This window comes from Mustela erminea, chromosome 1, assembly GCF_009829155.1.
Source record: "Mustela erminea isolate mMusErm1 chromosome 1, mMusErm1.Pri, whole genome shotgun sequence".
NCBI classification, from domain to species: Eukaryota; Metazoa; Chordata; class Mammalia; order Carnivora; family Mustelidae; genus Mustela; species Mustela erminea.
This window is the reverse complement of record NC_045614.1, coordinates 160171279-160197212: the sequence shown is the minus strand read 5'-3', so window position 1 is coordinate 160197212 and position 25934 is coordinate 160171279. Positions and strand designations below refer to the sequence as shown.

General features: G+C 38.6%; 2 protein-coding genes across 8 annotated transcripts in view; one reads left to right on the top strand and one right to left on the bottom strand.

The window, feature by feature from the left end:
• NAA50 (N-alpha-acetyltransferase 50, NatE catalytic subunit) overlaps positions 1 to 12422 on the bottom strand; it is a 30821-nt gene extending 18399 nt beyond the window's left edge. For both annotated transcript variants that reach the window (XM_032348478.1, XM_032348488.1), the window contains exon 1: positions 12090 to 12422. In XM_032348478.1, the coding sequence (XP_032204369.1) occupies positions 12090 to 12097 (8 nt within the window). In that variant the 5' untranslated portion in view covers positions 12098 to 12422. The remainder of the gene's footprint in view (positions 1 to 12089) is intronic.
• Positions 12423 to 12558: 136 nt separating this feature from the next.
• The window catches only part of ATP6V1A (ATPase H+ transporting V1 subunit A), a 63023-nt gene continuing 49647 nt past the window's right edge, over positions 12559 to 25934 (top strand). Inside the window, exons 1-2 of one of the 6 annotated variants that reach the window (XM_032348427.1) lie at positions 12559 to 12573; positions 13093 to 13254. The gene's annotated coding sequence lies outside the window, so the exon portion shown is untranslated. The other 5 variants (XM_032348444.1, XM_032348420.1, XM_032348464.1 and 2 more) reach the window with 5 other exon arrangements.

Below are 25934 nucleotides of genomic sequence, written 5' to 3'. Positions count from 1 at the left end.
AGACACAAAGAAATGGAAAAACGTTCCATACTCATGAACTGGAAGAACAAATACCGTGAAAATACCGCTACCTAGCGCAATCTATACTTTTAATGCAATCCCTATGAAAATACCATCAATTTTTTCAAAGAAATGCAACAAAAGACTTTGAATACCCAGAGGATTGATGAAAACGAAAGACAAAGTTGGTGGCATCACAATTTGAGATTTCAAGCTCTACTCCAAAGCTGTAATCATCAAGACAGTATGCTACTGGCACAAAAACAGACACAGAGATCAACGGAACAGAACAAAAAGCCCAGAAATGGACCCTCAACTCTATGGTCAACTAATCTAACAAAACAGGAAAGAATGCCCAATGGAAGAAAAAAGTCTCTACAAAAAATGGTGTTGAGAAAACTTGATATCCACATGCAGAAGAATGAAACTGGACCATTTCCTCACACCACACACAAAAATAGACTCAAAATGGATGAAAGACCTTAATGTGAGACAGGAATCCATCAAAATCCTTGAGGAGAACACAGGCAGCAACTTCTTCCTGGAAACATTGCCAAAGGCAAGAGAGGCAAGGGCAAAAATGAACTACTGGGACTTCATCAAGATAAAAAGCTTTTGCACAAAAAGGCAAAAAGTCAACAAAACCAAAAGACAACCGACAGAATGAGAAGGTATTTGCAAAGGACGTATCAGATAAAGGGCTAGTATCCAAAATCTAGAAAGAACTTATCAAACTCAACACCCAAAGAACAAATACCCCAATCAAGAAATGGGCAGAAGACATGAACAGACATTTCAGCAAAGATATCCAAATGGCCAACAGACACATGAAAAAGTGCTCCGTATCACTCAGCATCAGGGAAATACAAATCAAAACCACACTGAGATACCACTGTACTTCAATCAGAATGGCTAAAATTAACCAGTTCGGAAAGGACAGGTGTTAGGATGTGGAGAAAGGAGAACCCTCCTACACTGTTGGTGTAAATGCAAGCTGGTGCAGCTGCTCTGGCAAACAGTATGGAGGTTCCTCAAAAAGTTGAAAATAGAGCTACCCTACAACCCAGCAATTGCATTACTGGGTAATTTACCCTAAAGATACAAATGTAGTGATCCGAAGGGGCACGTGCACCCAAATGTTTGTAGCAGCAATGTCCACAATAGCCAAACTATGGAAAGAGCCTAGATGTCCATCGACAGATGAAAAGAGAGATGTGATGTGTGTGTGTATATATATATACATGTATAAACACACACACACACACACACACACACTAGAATACTATGCACTCATCAAAAACAACCCAGGAAATCTTGCCATTTGCAACAATGTGGATAACTAGAGGGTATTATGCTAAGCAAAATAAGTCAACCAGAGAAAGACAATTATCATATGTTCTCACTGATATGAGGAATTTGAAAAATAAGACAGAGATTCATAGGGGAAGGGAGGGAAAAATGAAACAGGATGAAACCAGAGAGGAAGACAAAACATCAGAGACTCTTAATCTCAGGAAACAAATTGAGGGGTGCTGGAGGGGAGGGCAGTGGAAGGGATGGGGTAGCTGCATGATGGACCCTGGGGAAGGTATGTGCTACAGTGAGGGAAAAAAAAGAATATAAAAAAAATAAAGTATTTGGAACATTAAGAAAATTGGGCAAAATTAAGGATCTAACTGATGAGCTTTGTGATTTCAACTTAAAATGAGTGAAAAGGGGCCCCTGGGTGGATCAGGTGGTTAAGCATCTCCCTGCAGCAAGGGACATGATCCCAGGGTCCAGGGATTGAGCCCCATGTCAGGCTTCCTGCTTAGCACAGAGCCTGCTTCTGTCTCTCCCCTCTGCCTGCTGCACCCCCCTGCTTGCGCTCTGTCAAATAAATAAAATCTTTTTAAAAAATTAATTAAATCTTTAAAAAAATAAATAAACCAGGTTCTCTAACTGGGTTTTAAGTGTATTATGGATACACGTCTTTTGTATACTAGTATACTGCAAATAACCTTAGGCCCCTTCCCACTTTTTAATTTATTTTTCTCTTAAATAGCCATGTGGTATAATTTATACACCATAAAATTCATGTTTTAAATGTACAATGAGTTTTAGCCTATTTAGAGTTTATAGAGCCCATTAGTTATTTACTTATATCAGCACCACAAGATTAATCTGTTAGTCAAATCTCATAGCATCTTCATGCTTAGAATATGGTAGAAAATCTTTACCTATGGCTTAAAACAAGCACTGTGTTACAATGGTAATGCATGTTAAGTATTCAACATAGCAACATCAGATAATAACCACTCAAATGTTTTTAGCTATTGAAGGTGATGTCAATTATGCCCAAAATTATAAAAACAAAATTTAGTAGCAATATTCTGAAGGGCCACAAGATGGAGGTGTGACTACACACAATATGTCCTTTCTCCAATGAAGTCTGACTGAAGTTATACTATAAAAAAAGAGAAAATGAAGGACTGTATACAGAAGGTTTAAAGTCTAACCATTTTAACTACTTGGTCACTTCCTGTGCAGTGTTTGATCTGGAAGGGACCTTTGAAGCCAATGGGTCCATTCCTCTTCATTTCACAGATGATGGAACTGAAGCCCAGAGAGATGTACCTGTGGTTATATAGCCATTTATCAACAAAGCTAGAACCATGCCTATGCCTACAAATTTCCATTATAGTGCAATATCAACCATACATAGGACTCCCCTTCAAAAGAGTCATCTTTACTCAAGGTTACTGAGAGAGCGAAATACCAAACCAGGAACATTTATGTAAAGTGTACTAATGACAAAGGGGATTAAAGTATTTTAGTAAGGATCAATGTATGCCTATGGTCCTTTGATACAAAATTTTAAGGGCTTAGGTAGGTAATTTTTTCTCAGCTAGCAGTAATCTGGTTCTAAACTCTTGCCTTCAAGTAAATTACACGAAAGAGTGATTTCCTCTAAAGTATAAATTCCTTTAACTTAAAAGTCAGTCCACTGAAAATTTATCAAAGCACAGCTTAAAAACTAATTGCTCATAAGGCCTTAACCTGTCATCCTGCTGAGATTTCCACATCATCTGAACTATATTACACTGTTTGTACCCTTTGAAGGCACAGCAGCTCTCTGCTGTGAGCATTTATTTTTATACCTTACCTCTTTTACTGAGCTACAAGACTTACAGCAGGACCTCAAATATTTCAAGGAATTGATGAACTACTTCCAGTAAGCCCAAGAATCTCTAGGTCCTTAATTTAACTGATGGGCTTTCTCTCATATCATATAGATTTTAGGGTTTCTCAGTCCTAGTACTACTGATATTCTGGGCTGGATAATTCTTTGTGAAGGGGATTCTGGAGCACTGTAGGATATTTAGCATAATCTGTAGCCTCTACCCACAAAATGCCCCACTCCACTGTGACAACCTAAAATGCCTCCACACATTACCAGTTATCCAGGGATGGGAGATATAACCCTGGTTGACTATCACTGTTCTAGAGGTTTAGCAGGTATTAAGAAAGTGATGATGGGTGGATTAGCTCTACAAGATGCATGAGTGCAAGTATAAAGTGTGCAAAAATCTCAGCAATTATTTGCTTGGGTACAGGAAGTGCTAAACACACACTAGATATAATCTACTTAAGGTTATAACCTAAAGATAATAAAATAATTCTAGGAAAAAGTGTTCCATGGTCATCAATATCTTCAATTAGAGCTCCTTCCCAGCTATGGCTTTTCCCTTACTACAACCTAAATGTTGCTTTTACTTCCAAGTCTCGGAATCCAAGCATATATTTCTAACTGCTTACTAGTTATCTCTACAGGAACCTCATATTCAACACATTGAAAAAATGAACTCACCATCCTCCACAGTAAGTTAAAACACCCTATTCTCGATCTTTAATAAATAGTCCCATCACCTATCCAATATAAAAATTTAGTTTTATATGTACTCTTACATCCCATTTTAATCTGTTAATTCTGCTTCTCAAATATCTTCATAACTTGCTCATATACCCCTTCTCTTGTGCAGACAATCATTTCAACACAAATTCTAATAGCCTAATGAAGGGGGAAAAGACTAGAACCAAGGAGACAAAGCCATCATGATGCAGTCAGAATCATCTTTTAAAAACACAAATCTAATCACCTTACCTCTAATGCTTAATGTTGCACATAACCAACCAAAACAAATTTCAATAGCACTGCATATAAAGCCCTCATCACCTAGCTGGGGCCACTGGCCTAGCCTCTCTCTCTCCCACCTCTTTGGCCTATAAAACTTAATAAATTCCCAAACCCACCACTTTCTTTCCTTCTTGGTTCACCTCTATAATGTTGCTTCATTAAAAGACTAAAGATACTAAACCTATAGATAAATTAGTAGATTATGGATGCTTTTTTTAGAGCTATTGTAAAGATTAATAGAGAATTTATTGCCTGGAGATGTACTAGGTAGCTATAAAAAATAAAAGGGCCACGAGAGGGGAAGGATGGGAGAGGAAATCTCAAAAGGGAGACACAAAAGCAAAATGAAGAAAACAGCTTGAAAGAGAACAGTTCAAATATTCCAAAGTTTTGTTTCTTGGTATCATAAAAAGAGCAAGCTATCAAGAAACAAGGGATGGCAAACATGTAACACACACACCACAGCTGTCATGGTAGGTATTAATGACATCACTTTTTTTTTGGTTTGGCAATCTAAGAACTCATCAAAGCTATCAGCAGATTAAATACCAATTGATTAAATATTATCAACAGATTAAAACAGGCACATGAATTTCAACTTCTGGCTGTTCTTATTTAAGCTATTCTTTCTAAGGACCAAGAAACCAAGACCCCAGAGATCAAAAAAACGATTAGTGACTGCAAACAATCATTACTGACACACTGAACTACAAAGTGTGTTTGCTTTTAGTTCAATGTTTTTTGTGTTAAAATAAGTCTCCTTTAAGAAGATAAATTATGCTGGAGAGTCTGGGTGGCTCAGTCTGTTAAGTAGTGTACGACTCTTGATTTCAGCTGGGGCCATGATCTCAGGGTCCTGAAACTGAGCCCTGAGTGGGGCTCCATGCTCAGCAGAGTCTGCTAGTCCCTTTCCCTCGCCCTGTCCTTCTCCCAAAACTTGTGTGTATGCTCATCTAATAAACATATAAGATATATTTTTAAAAAGATGAATTATTCTATGAATAATAATCTACATGGATTACTATGTAATCCAAGTATATCTTTAAATATACTGTAGTTTTCTGGAAAGAGAAATAAAATGTTCCTAAGTACAATTCTCCTTTCTTAACTTAGTTTATAACAAGTTCCATCCGTAAAAAATTTCTTCTCATGAGCTGGGTCCTAAACTGGCATCATCACTCTGACAATATTTACTAATTTGAAAGTCTCAACCTCATTTTCTAAAGAACATTATCTTTGGTTGTTTTGCAATTTGAAGTCAAAACATTCAATATCCGGGACGCCTGGGTGGCTCAGTTGGTTAAGCAGCTGCCTTCGGCTCAGGTCATGATCCCAGCGTCCTGGGATCGAGTCCCACGTCAGGCTCCTTGCTCGGCGGGGAGCCTGCTTCTCCCTCTGCCTCTGCCTGCCATTCTGTCTGCGTGTGCTCGCTCTCTCCCCCGCTCTCTCTCTGATAAATAAATAAAATCTTTAAAAAAAAAAATTCAATATCCAAATTAAAAACTGGTTAAGTTACAAAAGTAACAGGTAAGTCCCAAACACACGCAAGTGGCCAGCAGAAGTGGGAAATGTCCAAATTTACTAAGTAATCAAAATAACAATAACCAAAATAAGGTGGGGAGAGAAATACCATTCATCATCTAATTAGCAAAGTAAAACTAGAGTTAGGCTATTATGTGAATATGTCCTCCAACCCAACTTGTAAAGAAACTGTTATTTCTATCATTTTACAAATGCTTGATGTATGCCACTCACACCAGAAGAAGGTAATTTACACCACCAATGGCTGAAATGGCAGCCATATTGTCTTCCTTCATTTCCTTAAGGTCTTTGCAAGTGCCCCCTCCTGTTCCCCCAATAGCCCTTGGAGAAGAAAAGGGCACTCTCATACACTGGTGGCAGTATGAAATTGCTACTATCTTTCTAGAGGTCAAGTGGCAACAAATATCAGAGCTTTAAAAACACAAGTATCTTCTGATCCAAAAAATTCACTTCTAGGGAATTATCCAAAAGAAATAAGGATATGTGTCAAGTAGTTTTTATAAACAAGCATTCACTGCAGCACTATCGAGGACTTATGAGAAGCCTCTGGACTTAAAAAACAAGGTTTTCCATGAACAGCTTCAGCAATGATACAGGCAGAATAGAGGCCTTAGCTCAGGAAAGGCAAATGCATACTCCCTATTACCCCTTCTCCATCATGGTAGACAAAGTGAATGGATTATAATATTTTAGTCTAAAACCAAGGGTGGCCTCAGAATCCTTCCTCACAGAGGTATATATGACCAGCCCTGTATTGTCTGTTGACCCACAAGCTACACATTTACTGTTTAGAAACACCATCTAAAATTGGATGCTAAAAAAAGAGATGTTTTACACGATTTTTTTTTTTTTGGATCTAGCACAGCACTATCCAAAACAAATACAATTTGAGTTACATATGTAATTTAAAAATTTCTAGTATCTACGTTAACAAGGCAAAAAGAAACAGATGAAATCATTTCAACATGCAATCAAAATAAAAATTAATTTAACTTCTTTAAGAATTTTTTTTTCATACTAAGTCTTTAAAGTTTATTTGCTTATTTTTGGTATCTCTAAATCCAACATGGGGCCTAAACTCACAATCCCGAGATCAAGAGTTACCCAGACACGACTGAGTCAGTTAGGCACCCCCATACCAAGTCTTTTTAAAATCCAGTGTGTATTACAGAGCAAATCTCAATTCAGATGCTAATTTTCCTTGGAAACACTTGATCTATATTTACATTTCACAAACTATAGATTCACCAATCCAGGTTGTTCCAAACATACTTGAAAATTATCCAACAACTGATTTTGAGTATCAGTTTTTAAAACTAAAGTTTTAATTTAAATTCATGGCGCCTAGGTGGTTTAGCTGGTTAAGCGTCTGCATTCTGCTCAGGTCATGATCCCAGGGTCCTGGGACAGAGTCCTGCACAGGGTTCCCTGCTCAGTGGGGAGCCTGCCTCTCCCTCTCCCACTCCCCCTGCTTGTGCTCTCTGTCAAATAAGTAAATAAAATCTTTCAAAAAATAAAAATAAAAAATAAAATTTTAATTAAAATTCAGTTCCTCAATAACACAAGCTACATTTCATCTGTTTAACAGCCTACTTACTGTAGCTAGCCATTACTGTATTGCACAGGACAGGACTAACATTCTTCCAGTAAGTCAGGCAATGAATGTATATAGGAACCAATGGAAGAGATCAAATCAAGAGAAAGCAGTATTTGCCATAAGACAAATATATAGTTTTTAAACTATAATACATACAATTTTCATTTCTGTGATGAAAAGAAGTTTCTATTGGTTACAACTGGTATTTTAATGGTTTCTGTAGGCTGTCCTTAAAAAAAAATAAAGACGGGATGTCTGGGTGGCTCAGTTGGTTAAGCAGCTGCCTTCAGCTCAGGTCATGGTCCCAGGGTCCTGGGATCGAGTCCCACATCGGGCTCCTTGCTTGGCAGGGAGCCTGCTTCTCCCTCTGCCTCTGCCTGCCATTCTGCCTGCCTGCGCTCACTCGCTCTCCCTCTCTGATAAATAAAATCTTAAAAAAAAAAAATAAAGACAACTATTTAAATAATTGAGAAGATTTATCTTTTCATATGGCATAAAGCTGGAAGTCATACCTAATATGTGTAAGAGAAAATCAGAATTCAAAAGGATTTCCACAGGCCAAAATGGTAATGTAAGTAAAGTGAAATTTAATATAGATATTAGTTTGGTCTGGCAAAGCACTGGCTTTGAAAGCTAATGCTTTGTATAGATAACCTTTAAAAATCCTTTTTCAACCCTGAAATTCATGATTATTCTTTGTTCAAAACTTTACCACCAGTTGTCCACAATCACTGGAAAAAAATCACCAACACTGATGGCAACATAGCATTAGTCACCAATGCACATATCTGTATTGGCAGATCTACTTTCTAAATCATATGATTTTATTTACAGACAGATGCAAACATAGATCTTATGATCTATGGTATAGTTGTACCTGATCACTTACATATTGAAATAAATACCTTATTATAGTTTACTTTCACTTCTCTCTTATATCGGTTACACCATTATATTGATTATAAAGAAATTGTGGCACAGGTAGGTTATATTTTATGTGAATTCATCTCGACAAAGCAAGGGAATATTACAAAGTATTTTAAAATACAGTATCTCAATCCACATCCCATAAATGATTGGCTTCATAGAAGCAAGAGTATGAACTGGAGGTTTATAAAAGTTCCTGAATTCTCCTTCAGCCTCACCGCCTGTCCCCCTACAAAAAAACAGCAATACAACCTTAAAAAACAAACAAATCTGTTTTACTTAAGTATAGAATTTGTATGGTAAAGAGCACAAATCTTGTTCACAGTTCATTGACTTAACATATGTATCTATGCAATCAATAGCCAAAGTAAAGATAGAGAATATTTCCAGCACTTCAGAAAACTCTCCCAGTCCATATGCTGTCAGAGGTAACTGTATTTCAACATAGATTCTTTGGACAGCAGAATCTGCTACTTTGAGAACTACACTTTTCTATATACTGTATTATACTATTCTTACCTATTCTTACCTACTTCCCCATCTTTACTTTGCATGTATTCATACCTTGTTAAACACTTTTTTTTTAAAGGTTTTATTTATTTATCAGAGAGAGAGATGGAGAGAGCAAGCATAGGCAGACAGAATGGCAGGCAGAGGCAGAGGCAGCGGGAGAAGCAGGCTCCCTGCGGAGCAAGGAGCCCGATGTGGGACTCGATCCCAGGACGCTGGGATCATGACCCGAGCCGAAGGCAGCTGCTTAACCAACTGAGCCACCCAGGCATCCCCCCCCCCTTTTTTTTAAAGTAAACTCCTCCCCAGTGTGTAGATCCCAATATGATGCCAAACTCCCCACCAGGAGATCAAGACCCAAGCTGAGATCCAGAGCCAAAAGCTCAACAGATTGAGCCGCCCAGGTGCCCCAAACACATTTTTATTAGAACTAATTTATACCTCTTTGCCAAAATTTAAAGGTAAATGGATTCAGTTTTACTTTCTATTATACTGACTAGTTATAATGCCATCTCAGTCATGGCTGTGACTTCTTGCTCGAATATCATCTTCCCTAGAGAGTAATAATAGATAAAAATTATCAGCCTGCCATCCACAAATTCAACCGACATCCCTGGGTCTATAAAAATAAGTAGCTTCAGTACAAAGGAAATAACATCTTGTAATATACCCTCAAGTTTCTAGACCATGTATATAAATACATGCAATAATTAAAAACTGAAAATTTATCTACTTTGGAGAAAAGGCAAAAATACACGCCAATACAATGGAATGTCCTACTGCTACTACTAATAAAAACAAACTGTAAGTATGAAGAAAAATCAGATAAAATAGTAAGTCTTAAAAGTTTGAAAATGATAGGCAATACAGATGACATAAAATATTTAAATAGTAGATTGATTTAGAGTTAGAAGTTCTTCATGTTTCCAATTTTAGATATTTCTATTCAACTTACAGTTCAGTTAACTCAATACACAAGAAAACTCTTAGCAAATAAAATTTCATACAAAAATATATAATCAGGACCATGGTTTCATTTTCACAGGCCTTTCCAAACCAAGAGTCAGGACTATAACACTAACTACATTGTGCATGGTGATACAATTCTTCGAACTAAAGGAGCTTAGAATCTTTTAAATGTCTATTGTTTTCATTTTTTCTGTGTCTTAAATACAAGATTTAGAAATGAAAAAAGTTTTTAAGTCCCATCTTACCTGGTAGTTATTCACCTGGGAAGTTAAAGGGACTATTCCTGTGAAATCATCTTAAAAGTTTACCATTAGGAACACAACTTTAAGTTTCCAATCATAGTGATAGGAACTACACTTAAAGACTCTTCATTTGAGGGCTAGCTGCTAGCTGGCAGTACAAATTCAGTAACTATAAATTTCCTCTAAATTTGGCCAGTTACTCATTTCTGGGTATTTGCCACCATCATGTTATTACACATAAATCACCCTTTTAAGTTAAAAAAAAAAAAATTGCCTTGAACACTCAAGGTAACTGAAGGTAGACTGTGAATAATACCACTGTTTGACCCCATTTCTATTGCCAAGTTAGGCATCAGAAAGAACATTACACCCTAGCAAGACTGAGCTAGACCAAAGATTTTGGATCTAAACACCCAGAATAGAAATTCTCTTGGAAACCTTCCTTTATAAATCCATGCAGTCTCAACTGTGGGAACTATTCAGCCTCATTTTTAGTACTCTAACAGAACAAGACGAGAAGTATTGTGTACTGAAAAAAAAAGGTAAGAATAAAAAAACGAAGAGTGCTCAGTCAGTTAAGAGTCCGCATTCCTCTGGGGTCATGGTCCTCCTGGGATTCAGCCCCCTAGGGTTCCCTGCTTCACAGGGAGTCTGCTTCTCCCTCTTCCCCCTGCTCCTGCTCTCTGTCAAATAAATAAAATGTTACCAAAAAAAAAAAAAAAAAGTAATAAAAACGAGTACGAGAAAGGGGGTAAAAAAGAAGAAAAACCTCACTAAATTATACTGGATCATATATAAAACAACCAAACTTCATAGATCACGATTCAAGCGCTGCAAATAGTTTCCATACCCAATTAGTATTCTGATCGGAACTCTTTAGAACTTGATGTTTAATATGAAGGTACTATGAAAATTTCATCATTTCTGAAGTTTAATGGAAAAACAATTCAACATTAGAATTAATTTCCATTGTTTAAAGCAACATCGGAGTAAGGAACCATGTACAGACCCAAGGTCAATTAACCCCCTTCTTGGACTTCTTGGACCTCTTCGACCCCAATCACATATACACACCGATACACATATACATGCCTTGTTTCACGCAGCATGGGATTTTTCGAAGACTGACTTTTATTTCATCCTCAGAAGGCTGAACAGTTTGAAAGACTTCACTAACTCAACATATATTAACTGACTTGCTATAATACAAAAAAAAAATCCAGGCATCTCAGAAAGCTTCTAACATTGATAAAAGGAGAGCTCCAAAACGGCTAATTTAGGAAATATTTTAAAACACCGTGTTATGTCGTTAATATTTTAATAGTATGTAATTTAATAGTGAAGTGATATCCAAATGGAAATAGTTGAGCCAAAATAATGCCTAATTTTATTCAAAAGAAAAACTGGAAGATATTAATTTTGCTAATCACCTCAAAAAAGCTTCTTTGCAGTATCCAAGGACCGCCCCTCACCGTCCCTCCCCCCCAGCATAGGGGCAACAGCAAACTACTGTAGCAATAGCTCCACCTACTGATCGGCAATACTTCCTTAAACATTTTGGCACCCCAAGAATACAAGAGCTCACGCTCTCTCCCCCTCCTCCACTCGCTCTGACCCAACCCAAATCCAGTTGAGTCACTAGCTCTTAATACTCATCTCCATGCTCTTTATTCCAATTCCTTCTCCCTCCAGAAGGTTCTGCAGAGCTCTCAAGTGTGAGTAAGACTGAAAGGTGTCAAAGACCGCGGGTCCCAGGGCTGGGCCTGGATCTGAAGAGGACAACTACACTACTGCACTTGGAGTGGCGGGCCGGGGGTGGCTCATACGTCCGCCCCCGGGTGGGAGGCCCAAGGCGCCTCACAAGAGCTTTTCCCTGTTGCCCTACTCGGCTGATGGTCTCCGTTCAACCCACACTCATCCTCCGGGCCGAAATCCTGGGTTCCGGGGGTCTTGCCTCTGCTGGCCCTTCAGCCCGCCAACAGCCCCGCGCCAAGCATCCGCCCCCTCCGCTGAGCAGAGAGAAGCCCAGAAATCTCCCTCCGTCGGGTCTCCGCCCGGAGTCTCTCCCCGTCTTTGCAGCCCCTCTACCCCGCCGGCCCGGCCCTGCCCGGCTGCCCTTCCTCACCCTTTCATCTTCCCCGCCTGCTGAGGCCGTTGTTACCACCGATATCAACGCCGTTGTCGTCGCCGCCCTGAGCTCTCCGCGCCCTCAGCTCGGGCCACTCAACCCCCACAAGCCGGCCTCCCCGCCTAGGGCAGGGAGCTGAGCGGGTGACGGAGGCCGCGAGAGTCAAGCGCAGCCCTGCGTCTCCGGAGGAGGCGGGGGTGTCTCCCGCCGCCGCGCTGTGCCGCCGCTTCTCCACACGTGCACACCGGGCTATCCACTCTCGCCCGCCGCCGCCGCCAGCCAGACCCGCCGCCGCGCTCTGACCTTTCACCCCGCCCCCTCTGCGCGCCGGCGCGCCGGCCGCCTTGCGCGCAGCCGCACTGCTGGCCTCCGCGCACCCTTCCCCCTCCATTTCAGGACCTCCATTTTCCTACTGGGCTGTGGCCTCTGGCGTCATCTTTCTCCTCCCATCCCTTACGACATTACTCGTGGGGCTTGCCCGGTAGGCCCTGGCGGTAAAATCCGGATTTTTCCACCCCTCCCTCTCTTCTCCAATTTTAGCAAGATCAATCTTCCCCGGCCCAGTCCTGTTCTTCCAGTTGGTAGTCTCCGGAATGACCTTCAAACGCTGTCTCCTAATAGGATTTTATAATGGTTCTTCTTAAATGTAAAAGAAATCTGTGGAAGACCCAAACAAATGAGATGTTTTGAAGACTAACGTAATTAACAATCGGCCGGATAACTTGGCTTCCGTCCAGCACGAGCCAAATTTTGAGGTCACGTGATTGCCTGGGTTTAAACCTGGGATTTCAGCGGCGGGCCACTGTGGTACAGAATGCCGTCGCCATTTCCGGTCCCTAGATCATAGCATAAACGTCACTTCCTTAGCAATGCACTTTAACCCATTTCACGCACGCCCTCTACATTACACTTTACGACACAGTCTTTGGGAAATTTTCTGTTTTTTTCTCTGGTTTTATCGCAAGAAAATAAATGGTCAAACGATTCGCAAAAAATACAGGTCCCCGAAATGCCGCACGCCCGCCTGGGGGCGGCAGGGCGGAGCTCGAGGTCACGTGAATATCTGGGCCCGCCCCCCTCTGCAGCTGAAGACTTCCCCGCCCGCAGTGACAGAGCCTCTGGTCCGTGATCGGTACTGTTTCTGCACCTCGCGCCCCGGCAGGTGAGCGGCGACCGGTAACCGGCGACTGGTGGGAAGAGGAGAAGGGGTGGGAAGAGGAAGAGAAGAGCAAGTGTGAACGGCCAGCCTCCGTTGTCCGGGGCTTTCTCCTCGCTGTCATCCTGCACTGGCTAGGAGCTCTCTTCTCCAGTTTTCCTGACCCTCGCTTCCCCCCTGTGGTTGCCCCCGCCACTTAGGGGTGAGACGTCCACCTTTCCCGGGGTTGGGGGTGAGTGCGGCCATTATGGCTCTCTATTCGGAGTCTTTGGGGCTTCGGATAATGGGTTTGGTTCAGCCCTTTCTCGGGGTCCGCAGTAGTCTCCGGGTCTTATTCCCCAAAGCCCATTCTTTTGCAGAGGCCCTGCTCCGTCTTTATCTTCAGCCTTGAGCTGGGAAGCTGGGAGGTAGGAAAAACCCTGGAGGCAGAGGCGTCTCCGGTGAGACGGGCTTGGGAGAGAATGTCACTGATGTGGCCTCACTGCGGAGTCACTGTAAAGCTTGCTCCGAATGTGCTTTCTCAATAATTCGGAGTTTTTAATCTGACAGCCCTGTATGAGACGTTCTGTAGGTATTCACATAATTTGGTTGGCCTTGGAAGGGTAAAAGCAGGCCTTTTACCTTTCTCTGATTTTATGATGCAGGAAGGGAGAAAACATTTGAAAGAATAAAGATGTACTAGCTTCAAAACAAGAGGTGTTGGTAATGCGCCAGTCTCAATTGAATGGGGAGGCGTTGAAAGATGATGGTGTTGCGGTTTCGTGCTCTGCAGGAGACCCAGACTAGCTTATGGAATACTGACTGGGTTTCCCCGTCAGGGAAGTAATTCTTCAGAAACTGATTGGGCTGGAAATATAATGAAACCAAATGTATTTGACCTTAAACTTAGACGTAAGAAGGTTAAGTCAAGATATCACTTACTTTATATTTTCTGCCTTTGACATTCTCTTTCGCCCTTTCTATCTGTAATCCTACCTAATCGCTGTTCCCAATCAATTTCTTGACCAGTGGGTAAATTTATATTAAGTAACACTTACATTCCTTCTTAGCCTTCCCTATTTGTGTAACTCCAAGTGACTACTTAAGATTCTGATGAATAGTGTTTTGTGAAAATACAGAAATTATTTTGCTTAGGTTCTTGCCCAACCCAGTGTACTCAGTACCCACGTCATATGTAATGTATAACCAATGTTTTGACCCTAAACAATGTGCTTTAATTTAGGGAAGAGTATTTTCCAGTTTGGGGTTAAACTCTTTTATTTATACTGCAAACTCAGAAAGTCCCCTGCTTCTTTTAAATTGAAAGGCCTTACAGAAGTTACAAATATGATTTTTAAAATTTAAATTAAACTTTTTTAAAATTTGAAAAGTCATGTTCTCTGCTATACCTTGTAGTTTCCTAGCCAATGTAATAAAATAATCGTTAGTGGGCTGAGAAGTGAGGAAGATGGTATTCTTTATCTTTGAGTAGTGGATGTGATTGATTTGTTTTTGGTTTTCCTGTATCATCCAAATTCTCTACAATAAACTGATTCTGTTAAGGGGAACAAAAGGTTAAAATGCTAGTGTAATATTAATTTAACAAAACATTTTTTATAGTAAGTTCAAAATAGAATAACCCACCGATTGATGCTCCTTGCCAAAAAACCATAACTTTAAAAATGGCCTTGCTTTCCCTCAGTAATAAACAAGACCTCTATCCTGGATTTACAGTTTTAGCATTTTGTGCTGTTGTCCTGTCTACTGGTATGTTTAGGTAGCCATGCATGCTACCAAAAATAACTACAGTTTCATCCATCAGTTTGCTCCAGAGTGAGGGTCTCTTACTAGAGGAGAGAAAAACATAAGCAGTGTTGCTTCATTGGCCAGGTGACATTCCAGCAAATAAGCCTCATTTTTTTAAAAGCTCTGGAAGTCCAAACCAGTCCTGTCTGGGTGAGACCAAAGCAGGAAAGAGAAAAACCAGCTAAAGAGCATTAAGTACTAGAGGGGAAAATGTCAGTATGAAAGAGGTTGTGAATGAGTCTGCAGTTTTACTTCATAATTTCCCCAATTTTAGGGAACTCTGAAAGCAGTAGTTTAGACCACTAATGAAATTAGCAGCAGGAATTGGTGACTAAATTGCTATTAAAGTTGAGTGTGAAAAAGAGCTTTAACATTATGTGTAATTCATACACAAACAAATGATTTGAAGCTAGGAAGCCATTTCTGAAACTAACTTGCTTTTTTTTTTTTTTTTTTTTAAATTAAGACTTCATTTAGTTATTTTAGAGAGAGCTAGGGTAGGAGCAGAGGGAGAGGGCTAAGCAGACTCTACCCTGGAGCGCAGGGTGGGAGGCGTGGGGCTGGATCCCACAACCCTGAGATCATGACCCCAGGCAAAATCAAGGGTCCAGTGCTTAACCATCTGAGCCATCCAGTCACCCCTGAAGCTAGCTTTTTTACCACTTTTATGAGTATTACAAGGAGAAACCTTAACTTCATTAGGGAATTGTGCTATCGTCCCAACAGTAAATGATCCACAGGAGTTTTTGTATTAAAATCCCTGACATTGCTTGTAGGCAGTATCTGAGGTCTTAATATTTCTCTGCCTTTGTAGATTATCAGCACCACCAAGAATGCTTTGTCCCCCTATTGGCAGAACTAGCCCCTCAGTCCTACAGCACTCACACTGTTTTCTGTTCTTCTGTTTTCACTTCTAGCACATTGTATTTGATTACTGTTGGTTGGGCTGTTCCTTAGTAAACCATAAAGCTCCTAGGAGTTCAAGGATAGTGACTCTACTATTGTGTCTTCAGAACCAGGATGCTGAAGTACCTGATGAGTCTTTAGTAAATTTTACTTATTTACTGAATGAATGTTTGACAGGAAGGTTAAGCTAGTTTTAAATCTCTTAAAAATTATAGGTCCTTCTATGGTTGTATACTAAGTATTAGTTTTCAGATATAATTTGGTAATAATAACCATCCAAATCATGGTCAGAAGAATAGACAGAAACACAGATTTCATTAATGCTGTGATCAACGTATTTTCACAGCATATATGTTTACTAGTAGTTATGGTTATTGCCCATGTATGGAAGGGAAGAAGAGTGAGCTGTCCTTAAAAATGTGGCTCTGTATAGGCTACAAGTGATACAGCACTAGAGTGAAAATCAGGGGATGATCGTTCAACCTTCCCACTTTAGTTATATGCTTTTTAAAGTAAAGTTGAGAGTGGAGGCTTAGGATTTGATACTAATTTAATACCTCCTCTTGAGGGTATTGTGAGTTCAAGTGAGAGAAACCCTACATAATCTATATGAAAGTATTTTTTTAATATATTTTTTTATTTATTTGTAAACATATAATGTCTTATTAGCCGCAGTGGTACAGGTCTGTGAATTGCCAGCTTTACACACTTCACAGCACTCACCATAGCACATATCCTCCCCAATGTCCATAACCCACCACCCTCTCCCTAAACCCCTCCCCCAGCAACCCTCAGTTTTTTTGTGAGATTTAAGAATCTCTTATGGTTTGTCTCCCTCCCGATCCCATCTTGTTTCATTTATTCTTTTCCTACCCTCCAGAACCCCCATGTCGCATCTCCACTTCCTCATATCAGGGATATCATATGATAGTTGTCTTTCTCTGATTGATTTATTTTGCTAAGCATAATACTATAGTACATAGTACTATATGCTAAGCATATCTAGTTCGATCCACGTCGTTGCAAATGGCAAGATTTCATTTCTTTTGATGGCTGCATAGTATTCCATTGTGTATATATACAACATCTCTTTATCCATTCATCTGTTGATGGACATCTAGGTTCTTTCCATAGTTTGGCTGTTGTGGACATTGCTGCTATAAACATTCGAGTGCACGTGCCCCTTTGGATCACTATGTTTGTATCTTTAGGGTAAATACCCAGATTCTCAATTTCTAGGTCGTAGGGTAGCTCTATTTTCAACTTTTTGAGGAACCTCCATGCTGTTTTCCAGAGTGGTTGCACCAGTTTGCATTCCCACCAACAGTGTAGGAGGGTTCCCTTTATATGAAAGTATTTTAAAAACTAAGTGGTATTTATTTTATTTTAAGATTTTATTTGTTTATTTGACAGAGAGTGAGAGAGACAGAGAGGGAACACAAGCAGGGGGAGTGGAATAGGGGGAGAAGAAGGCTTCCTGCTGAGCAGGGAGCCTGATGTGGGACTGGATCCCAGGACCCTGGGATCATGACCTGAGCTGAAGGCAAGTACTCAACGACTGAGCCACCCAGACATCCCAAAAACTAACTGGTATTTAAATGTAAAGCAATATAGTGTAGACTTCATGAATGTAGACTTCCCAGTCATACCGACCTGGGTTCAGGTTCTGGCCCTACCACTTATTTAGGCTGTATGATCTTGGACAATTTATTTAATCTAAGCTTAAATTTTCTCTTATTTAAGTTTATCCCATAGGTGCTATTGAATTAGATCATGAATACAGGGAGCCTAGTACATGCTTTGTAAATTTTTGTTAACTGTACTCTTACCTGGTTTGGTTTTATATACTGAACTTTTTTTTTTTTTTTAGATTTTTATTTATTTGTTTGACAGAGAGAGATCACAAGTAGATGGAGAGGCAGGCAGAGAGAGAGGAAGGGAAGCAGGCTCCCTGCTGAGCAGAGAGCCCGATGTGGGACTCGATCCCAGGACCCTGAGATCATGACCTGAGCCGAAGGCAGCGGCTTAACCCACTGAGCCACCCAGGCGCCCAGAACTTTTTTTTTTTTAAGATGTTATTTATTTAAGACAGAAAGCACTGCCGGTACGTGCACATGAGCAGGCATGAGCAGGGAGGAGGGGCAAAAGCAGGCACCTCGCTGAGCAGGGAGGGGAATGTGGGGCTCCATCCCAGTGTCCTAGGGTCATGACCTGAGCTAAAGGCAGCCACTTAACCAATGGAGCCACCCAGGCGCCTTCTATATACTGAATTTTTAAAGGACACTTAAGGCATCCTTTAAAATTGAGCAAGTTTGGGATGAAGAGAAATGAATATAATTTGAAATGAGGCTATTACCAAAAAATAGAGGACTAGAAAAATGTACTTACAGCAAAGATTCTAAAACGGATTTATCAATAGAAACTGAGAAATATCAACATGAGTCCCATTATTTTGGCAACTTCAGTGACTTCATGTTTTTATATAGATTTTCCAAAGCTCATGATTATTAATATGTGGAATCAATTTAAGGAGGTATTTCTTCTTTTCCTAAATTTTTATCTCTACACTGCATTATAGAAATACATTAAAATTGTACAGCGCTATAGAGAAGGGACTTTTGAATTTATGCTTATGTTTAAAAATTTTACCTTTTATTTTACATGTCTTTATATTTCATTTTTGTCCTCAGATGAAGTAGGGGTATGTAGAGAATATAACAGGGACATGAACTAGAGTAAAAAAATTCTTCTAAATTCATGATTCACAAAGATTAATGGTTTTATACTGGAAAAATACCAGTAAATTAGATAATAATTGAAAAATAGTTATCATGAGTTTATGTTTCACCTTAATCCTGAAAAATTTATTATTCATTTGTTCTAAGGAAAAATTTTATGAAGAGATTATTGAATTTAATGTTAACCTCTATATTTTGGTGAAATAAATTGTGGTAAGTGTTTTCCATTTAATTTCTTTAATTTCCTTCTGTAGAGACTTCAAAAGTTTTAAAATTCTTTTTTTTTTCCTATTGTGAAATGAAAGTGACTCTGGTTCGTATAAGTGTATTCTTTTATGCATATAGTATATACATATTGTATATATAGTAAATATATTTTTTGAGTATGTGTTTATAAAGAGAGCTGGAATGGGTGTATGTATTCCCAGTATAGGTTCTTCTTTTTACTTGAAACTATCAAAGCTACTTTTAAAATTAGCTAACTACTGTGATAAAATTATCTATGACTAACTTATTTAAAACTCCCCTTTATATTTGTTTGTTGTTAGCTCTGTTTAATAAATTTTATAACCATAATTAGACTGTTCTTAAAAATTAGTATTCAGGGTGCCTGAGCTGCACAGTTGTTAAGCATCTGTCTGCCCTCGGCTTAGGTCATGATCCCAGGGTCCTGGGATTGAGCCCCAAATAGAGCTCCCTGCTCAGCAAGAAGCCTACTTCTCTCTCTCCACTTTCCCTGCTCATGTTCCCTCTCTCTCTGTCTCTCTCTGTCAAATAAATAAATAAAATTTATTTAAAAAATTTATTTAGGGGCGCCTGGGTGGCTCAGTGGATTGAGCCGCTGCCTTCGGCTCAGGTCATGATCTCGGGGTCCTGGGATCGAGCCCCGCATCGGGCTCTCTGCTCGGCAGGGAGCCTGCTTCCCCTTCTCTCTCTGCCTGGCTCTCTGCCTACTTGTGATCTCTCTCTGTCAAATAAATAAATAAAATCTTAAAAAAAAAATTTATTTTAAAAAATTAAAAAATAAAAATTGGTATTCATAGGTATTTTCAGATTAACCTGGCTACTTTTATGGTATCAAAAAATTTTCAGTTTCGACTCCTAATGCTCTCTATAAAAACTTGTTCTTTTGGTGATAAATCTTTTTTAAAATTATACCTATAACATGTCATGTTTTGTTTCTTTTCTGAAAAGCAGTTAAGCATACTTTGTTGAAAATAAAATGGATAATGCTTGGTATGATACAGAAGAGCTCTAGATGTGTTTGAGCAATGAAAAACCACCAGACTTCATATTTTGTTTTAGTTATTTCTTTAGTTTTTTAAAAAGGAGTGTTTATTTAAAAGTAGAATGGAGAAGACTAATTAATTTGGAAAATACTTGTAAAATTGAAGGAAGAGCATGATAAAAACTATGTAGTGGTGATTATATATACAGATTGGAAAATTGGAAGGAAATGCATCAAAATAAGTGATTATCTCTAGACTAGGAGATTAAAGAAAGATTTAGAATTTATTACTCTTCCTTTTGTGCATGTGAATTTCTACAATCAATAGTCATTGCTTTGGGCAGCAAATTTTTAAAAAATTTGATAGGGAGAATTAAGGCATTTAAATAAGGATTTCATCTTAATTATCTGAATATCTTAAGTGAAAATGTTTCAGTTTATCCAGATAACTAAATAAACTACTTAATTTTATCAGTGCAGATATATTTTTAGGCAAAAATAAGCACAGCAAAATTTTAAAAGCCGAAGTAATTCCTGCATATAAGGGAATTTTAATACATGACAAAGCTCTGTTTCAATCCAGTGGGAGAAAATGGCACATATATAGTAAAAGTAACTGACACAACTTGTCTGCCTAGAGGAAAATAAAGTGGAGCTGTTGCTTTGCAGCACAGGCACAAAATAATTTCAGAGGGATTAAAAGCTTAAATGTAAACAATAAAATATTTAAAATATTAATCCCCTGAATTTTCTTTGTACATACATTCTAGATGTAGTAACTTTCAATGGCAAAGATAAACAACAAAAAGCAAATTCGAAAAAAAGTGTTTGAAGTATGTATAACAGTTAAAGAGTTAACATTTGTAAGAACTATTACATATTAAGTAAGAGTCCGTACAATAGAAACATAGATAAACATGTGACCAGAACTTGGTAGAAATCTATTCAACAAATGTAAAAAAAAGACATAAAACTTGACTAGCAATCGATATGCTGACAATGAAATAGTCTTTTCTGACCGGCAAAATTAAGTGGTAAACCTACTGCTAGTAGGGATCTGAGGTAGAAGACTTGCTCACAGGATGCTAGTGGAGATGTGGATTGTTAACAGTGTTTTTAGTAAAATTAGTATCTGTTAATACTGAAAATATATATTCTTCCATCCAGCAGTCCCACTCCGTGGCAACTTTTCCTTAGAAATGAAGACAGGTGCCTGAATGGATCAGTCAGTTAAGTGTCAGCCTTGGGCTCAGGTCATGATCTTGGGTTCCTGGAGTTGAGCCCTTTGTCAGGCTCATTGCTAAATGGGGAGCCTGCTTCTCCCTCTTCCTCTGCCCTTCCTCCTGCTCATGTGCTCTCTCACTCTCTCTCTCAAATAAATAAATACAATCTTTTAAAAAAGAAAAAAGAAAGACAGTCAAGCATTTATGTGAATGTTGATTGCAGCAATGTTTTATAGTAGCAAAAACCTGGGAACACAGGGAATGTCTGTCAGGAGTACCATTATATAAATCATGGCACAGGCATGTCCTGGAATATTTTTGAAGTTATTAAAAAATAGGATTTAGGGGCACCTGGGTGGCTCAGTGGGTTAAGCCTCTGCCTTCGGCTCAGGTCATGATCCCAGGGTCCTGGGATCGAGCCCCACATTGGGCTCTCTGCGCTGCAGGGAGCCTGCTTCCTCCTCTCTCTCTGCCTGCCTCTCTGCCTACTTGTGATCTCTGTCAGATAAATAAAGAAAAAATCTTTAAAAAAAAAAAAAAAAGAAAAAATAGGATTTAAATCTATACTGATGAATTGAAAAAATCTCCATCCTGTATCTTAAGTGACAAAGGCAAAGTTAGAGAAATGTATGTAATGAGATCCCATTTTTGTAAAACAGTTGAAAAAACACTTTGAGTTTTGTGTATGCTTAAACAGTTAATGTTGGAAGAATAAGCAAAAGAAAAAAGAAAGAAAAAAGTACCTGCAGTAACATGCATGTAAAACTGTTTACGTATGTTTGAATTGCAAGAAAAGATAGTCATCAAAATGTCTAGTGGCTCTCTCAGAGTGGGTTGGATGGGCATTTCAGGTGATTTTTACTTTCATCCTTACACATATCTATATTACTGTGTTTTTATTTTTACAACGATCATAATGTGTCTATAATTACAAAAAAACAAAGCCGTTGACATTAAAAAAATAAACATTCTTACAGGGCAAAGAAGGAATTAGTAAGGAGAAAAATACCACTTGAAATGACCAGAAATGGCAATTATCTGAAATATTTATTGACTTATTTATTCTCATGTCTGAGGGGAAAGTGTATAAATTATCCTGATAATTCCATAAGTTCTCCTTCATTTTGTATAGGTGGTAACCTTTGTGTACCCAATAAGAAATTGTCATTAAGAATGTGCAGGGAGGGGGCGCCTGGGTGGCTCAGTGGGTTAAAGCCTCTGCCTTCGGCTCAGGTCATGATCCCGGAGTCCTGGGATCGAGCCCCACATCGGGCTCTCTGCTCGGCGGAGAGCCTGCTTCCTCCTGTCTCTCTGCCTGCCTCTCTGCCTACTTGTGATCTCTGTCTGTCAAATAAATAAATAAACAAAATCTTAAAAAAAAAAAAAAAAGAATGTGCAGGGAGGGGCGCCTGGGTGGCTCAGTGGGTTAAGCCTCTGCCTTCAGCTCAGGTCATGCATGATCTCAGGGTCCCAGGATAGAGACCCACATCGGGCTTTTTGCTCGTCAGGGAGCCTGCTTCCCCCTCTCTCTCTGCCTGCTTCCCTGCTTACTAGTGATCTCTCTCTCTCTGTCAAATAAATAAATAAAATCTTAAAAAAAAAAAACAAAAAAACGTGCAGGGAAATGCTAGGCATTACCAGATTGGGTTGCAAATGTACCTTTTATTTTTGGTGTCGATATTAAGTTTTCCAGAAACTCTTTATGCCTGGGAGATAGAGAATATTGCACAAATATGGGGTGTATCCCCTGACTTAATCACATGACAAAATCAGAATAAGGAAAAGTCTACATTTGGGTTTTAGTTAATAATTTAAAAAAAAAAAAACAGATACAATGAGTAACTCTCCTTAGGAAAGCTTTAAGTAAGAATGTCTTTTTTCCTTTCTTTCTTTTTTTTAAGTAAGCTGTATGTCCAATGTGGGCTTGAACTCATAACTCTGAGATTAAGAGTTAAATGCTGTACCCACTGAGCCAGGCCAGGTGCCCCTCAAATAAGAATGTCTTTAAAGAGGCAAAATTAAAAGTATTGACAATTATTTAATACTTTACTTCAGTCCTTATAAGAGGCTGAAGTTAATACATCGTTCAAGGCTCTAATAGAAAATGGCAGGGTACCTGGGTGGCTCAGTTGATTAAGCATCTGCCTTCAGCTCAGGTCATGATCCCAGGGTCCAGGGATCAAACTCCACATCAGGCTCCCTTCTCAGTGGGGAATCTGCCTCAGCCTCTCCCTCTTCTGTTCCCCTTGCTTGTGCTCTCTTCCTGACACACACACACACACACACACACACACATCTTTAAAAAAAAATGGCAGATGCTTTAGAGTTGGATTTGTTGCATGTTTAAAACATCTGTAAACATCTGTATTTGTTTCTCATGTTCATCTTTTTTGTTTTCCTCTTTTCATTACCAGTATTACTAACTTGATGGTATATATGTTCTTTATTGCAACACATACAGATTTCTTTTTGAAAATAATTGGGATATATGTAAATAGCCAGTAATTTTCAAGTAGCTTTGAGAGGCAACATAGCAAGGAGGTTAAGGGTATGAGCACCAACCGACTGGGTCACATCCTGGCTCTACTACTTCGTAGCAATGTGACTTTGGAGGAAGTTGTTTTTATCTGTCTGCATTTTTCTCAGCTTTAAAATACAGATAGTAAAAGTATTTAAGTGTTGTGAGGATTAAATGAATTATATAAGGAAAGTGATTAAATCTATTGACACATAATAAGATCTATATAAATATTTGTCATTATTGTTTAGTTACTATGCTCTTTGTTCAGTTAGGTATATACAGTAATTTTATTACTTGGCTTAATCGTTTTAGCACTTGCTGAATCATTCAGTAATATTTTTAATCAGGTTGAATGGATAATACATGTACAAATACAGTAAAAATTATGTACTTATATGTGTGTGTTTTCTCCTTCTCTCCCAATCCTTTTTTTTTTTTTTTTCTCCCACCTCAAAGGTAGTACCTCTTCACATTGTTCTGGACATTACATTTTTCACTTAGCAATGTTATCTTGGAGATCTTTTTACATTTGTACAGTTGAGGCGACATCATTCTTTTAAATAATAGTCTAGTATTCAGTTGTACTAATGTTTCATCATCATCATATGTAACATTTATTGAGAGTTCACTACTGATCCAGGCACTTTTTTGTAATGTTTTAGTTGTATTCATTCATGGAAGCCTCACAGACACCTTATGAAATAGGTGCTGTATTTATCCCCATTTAATAAATGAAGCAAATTGGGCATGGGGTGGTTAAATGTCCAGCAGTGTCACACAGCTCATAATACAACTCAGGATTTGAATCCAGGGCATCTCTTTGCAGAGTTTATCTTAATACTGCTGAGTATTACAGCTGCTTATACTATGACAAGTTATTTAACTAGTCTCCATAGTAATGGACATTTTCAAACTTTTGATATAAGAAACAGACTATTATATTTTGATAACAGGACATTTTGTACACATTAAGGAAATTCCTGGAAATGGAAGAACTGGATCAAAGGATCTGTACCTTTTGACATTTGGTGGAAATGGCTAAATCACTCTAGAATTTAGCAATGCACAAAAGTGCAGATTTGTCCTCAATCTCATGCTGAAATCTGCCAAATCATTTAGCTTGAGTCTTTGGGAACCTGAGTAGTGAAATGCCTTGAACATTTCTAGCATCCCTGAATTATGAGTGATCTACCATCTTGTGATCGCATAGGCTACCTATCATATCTACTTGGTGTAACAATGTCAGTATAAGAACAAAGTAGAACATTTGGACTTCTTGGTACTTTCAAATAATGGTAAGTATTCTCATTATGATTTGAAGTATTGCATATGTGATTTATGCATTGAAATGCTACAAATTGAAGTCTGAATATGTACCATTGAAAGAGCAAAATGCTATGATAGTTAATAATTGTGAAAGTTGCCAATTTTATGTACCATAACAATTATGTAAATGCTTTCAAATAAATAAATAGGAAATCAGATTGCCAATTAATTAGACCATTGAGAGTGTGATAGCTAAATGTACAAATAATTATGTATTTTCTTGTGAAAAATGGGTTTTCGATTACCTGTAAGTCCTGGTCTTAGGTAGCACAGAATTGGGCAGTGGGGGGTTTTATTCAGCTGAGTAATAGCATCTGCAAATTGTTTCAAATATACTTCTGCTCAGTGTCCTCTGTCTCATTTGTTTCAAGAAAGGCAAAAAATTATCTTTAATTCAAAAAGGCAGGCTGATTGACACCAAATTCTTTAATGTGATCCTAAACAGACACTTAAAATACAGAATCTGCTCAGGTCCCAACTTAGTGTACCTACAGTGCTCATATGTGCCTACAGTACTTGAATGCAGATTTACAGCACTTGCTATTGTTCTGCCATGGGTGTGTGTTTTAAATATGATCTCATCCTCACCCGAAGATACTGTTGGATAGGGAGGGTGGGGGAAATACCTGTAATGAGGCAGAGATAAACAGACTATCAATTCTTTATTGTGAACTATTTCTACTTCTAACTAGAGCAGTATAAAACAATAGACAATAACTCTTCCTCTACTTTTATCCTCTAAATGAGTCATTGAACCATAGCAACTTTGATGTCCAAAATATCAGAGCTTTGCCTGTGACTTGGAAGACAAACCTTTCTATACCTCATATTTCAAAAATTCATTTGAGATAAGGTTAAGATTTTTCCGAAATCCTCATCCAAGATATTGCCATTAAGTCCTGTTCTGAAAACATAGATAATTAAGTACTTTAAAGGCATATCTGACTTTGGTACTCCTG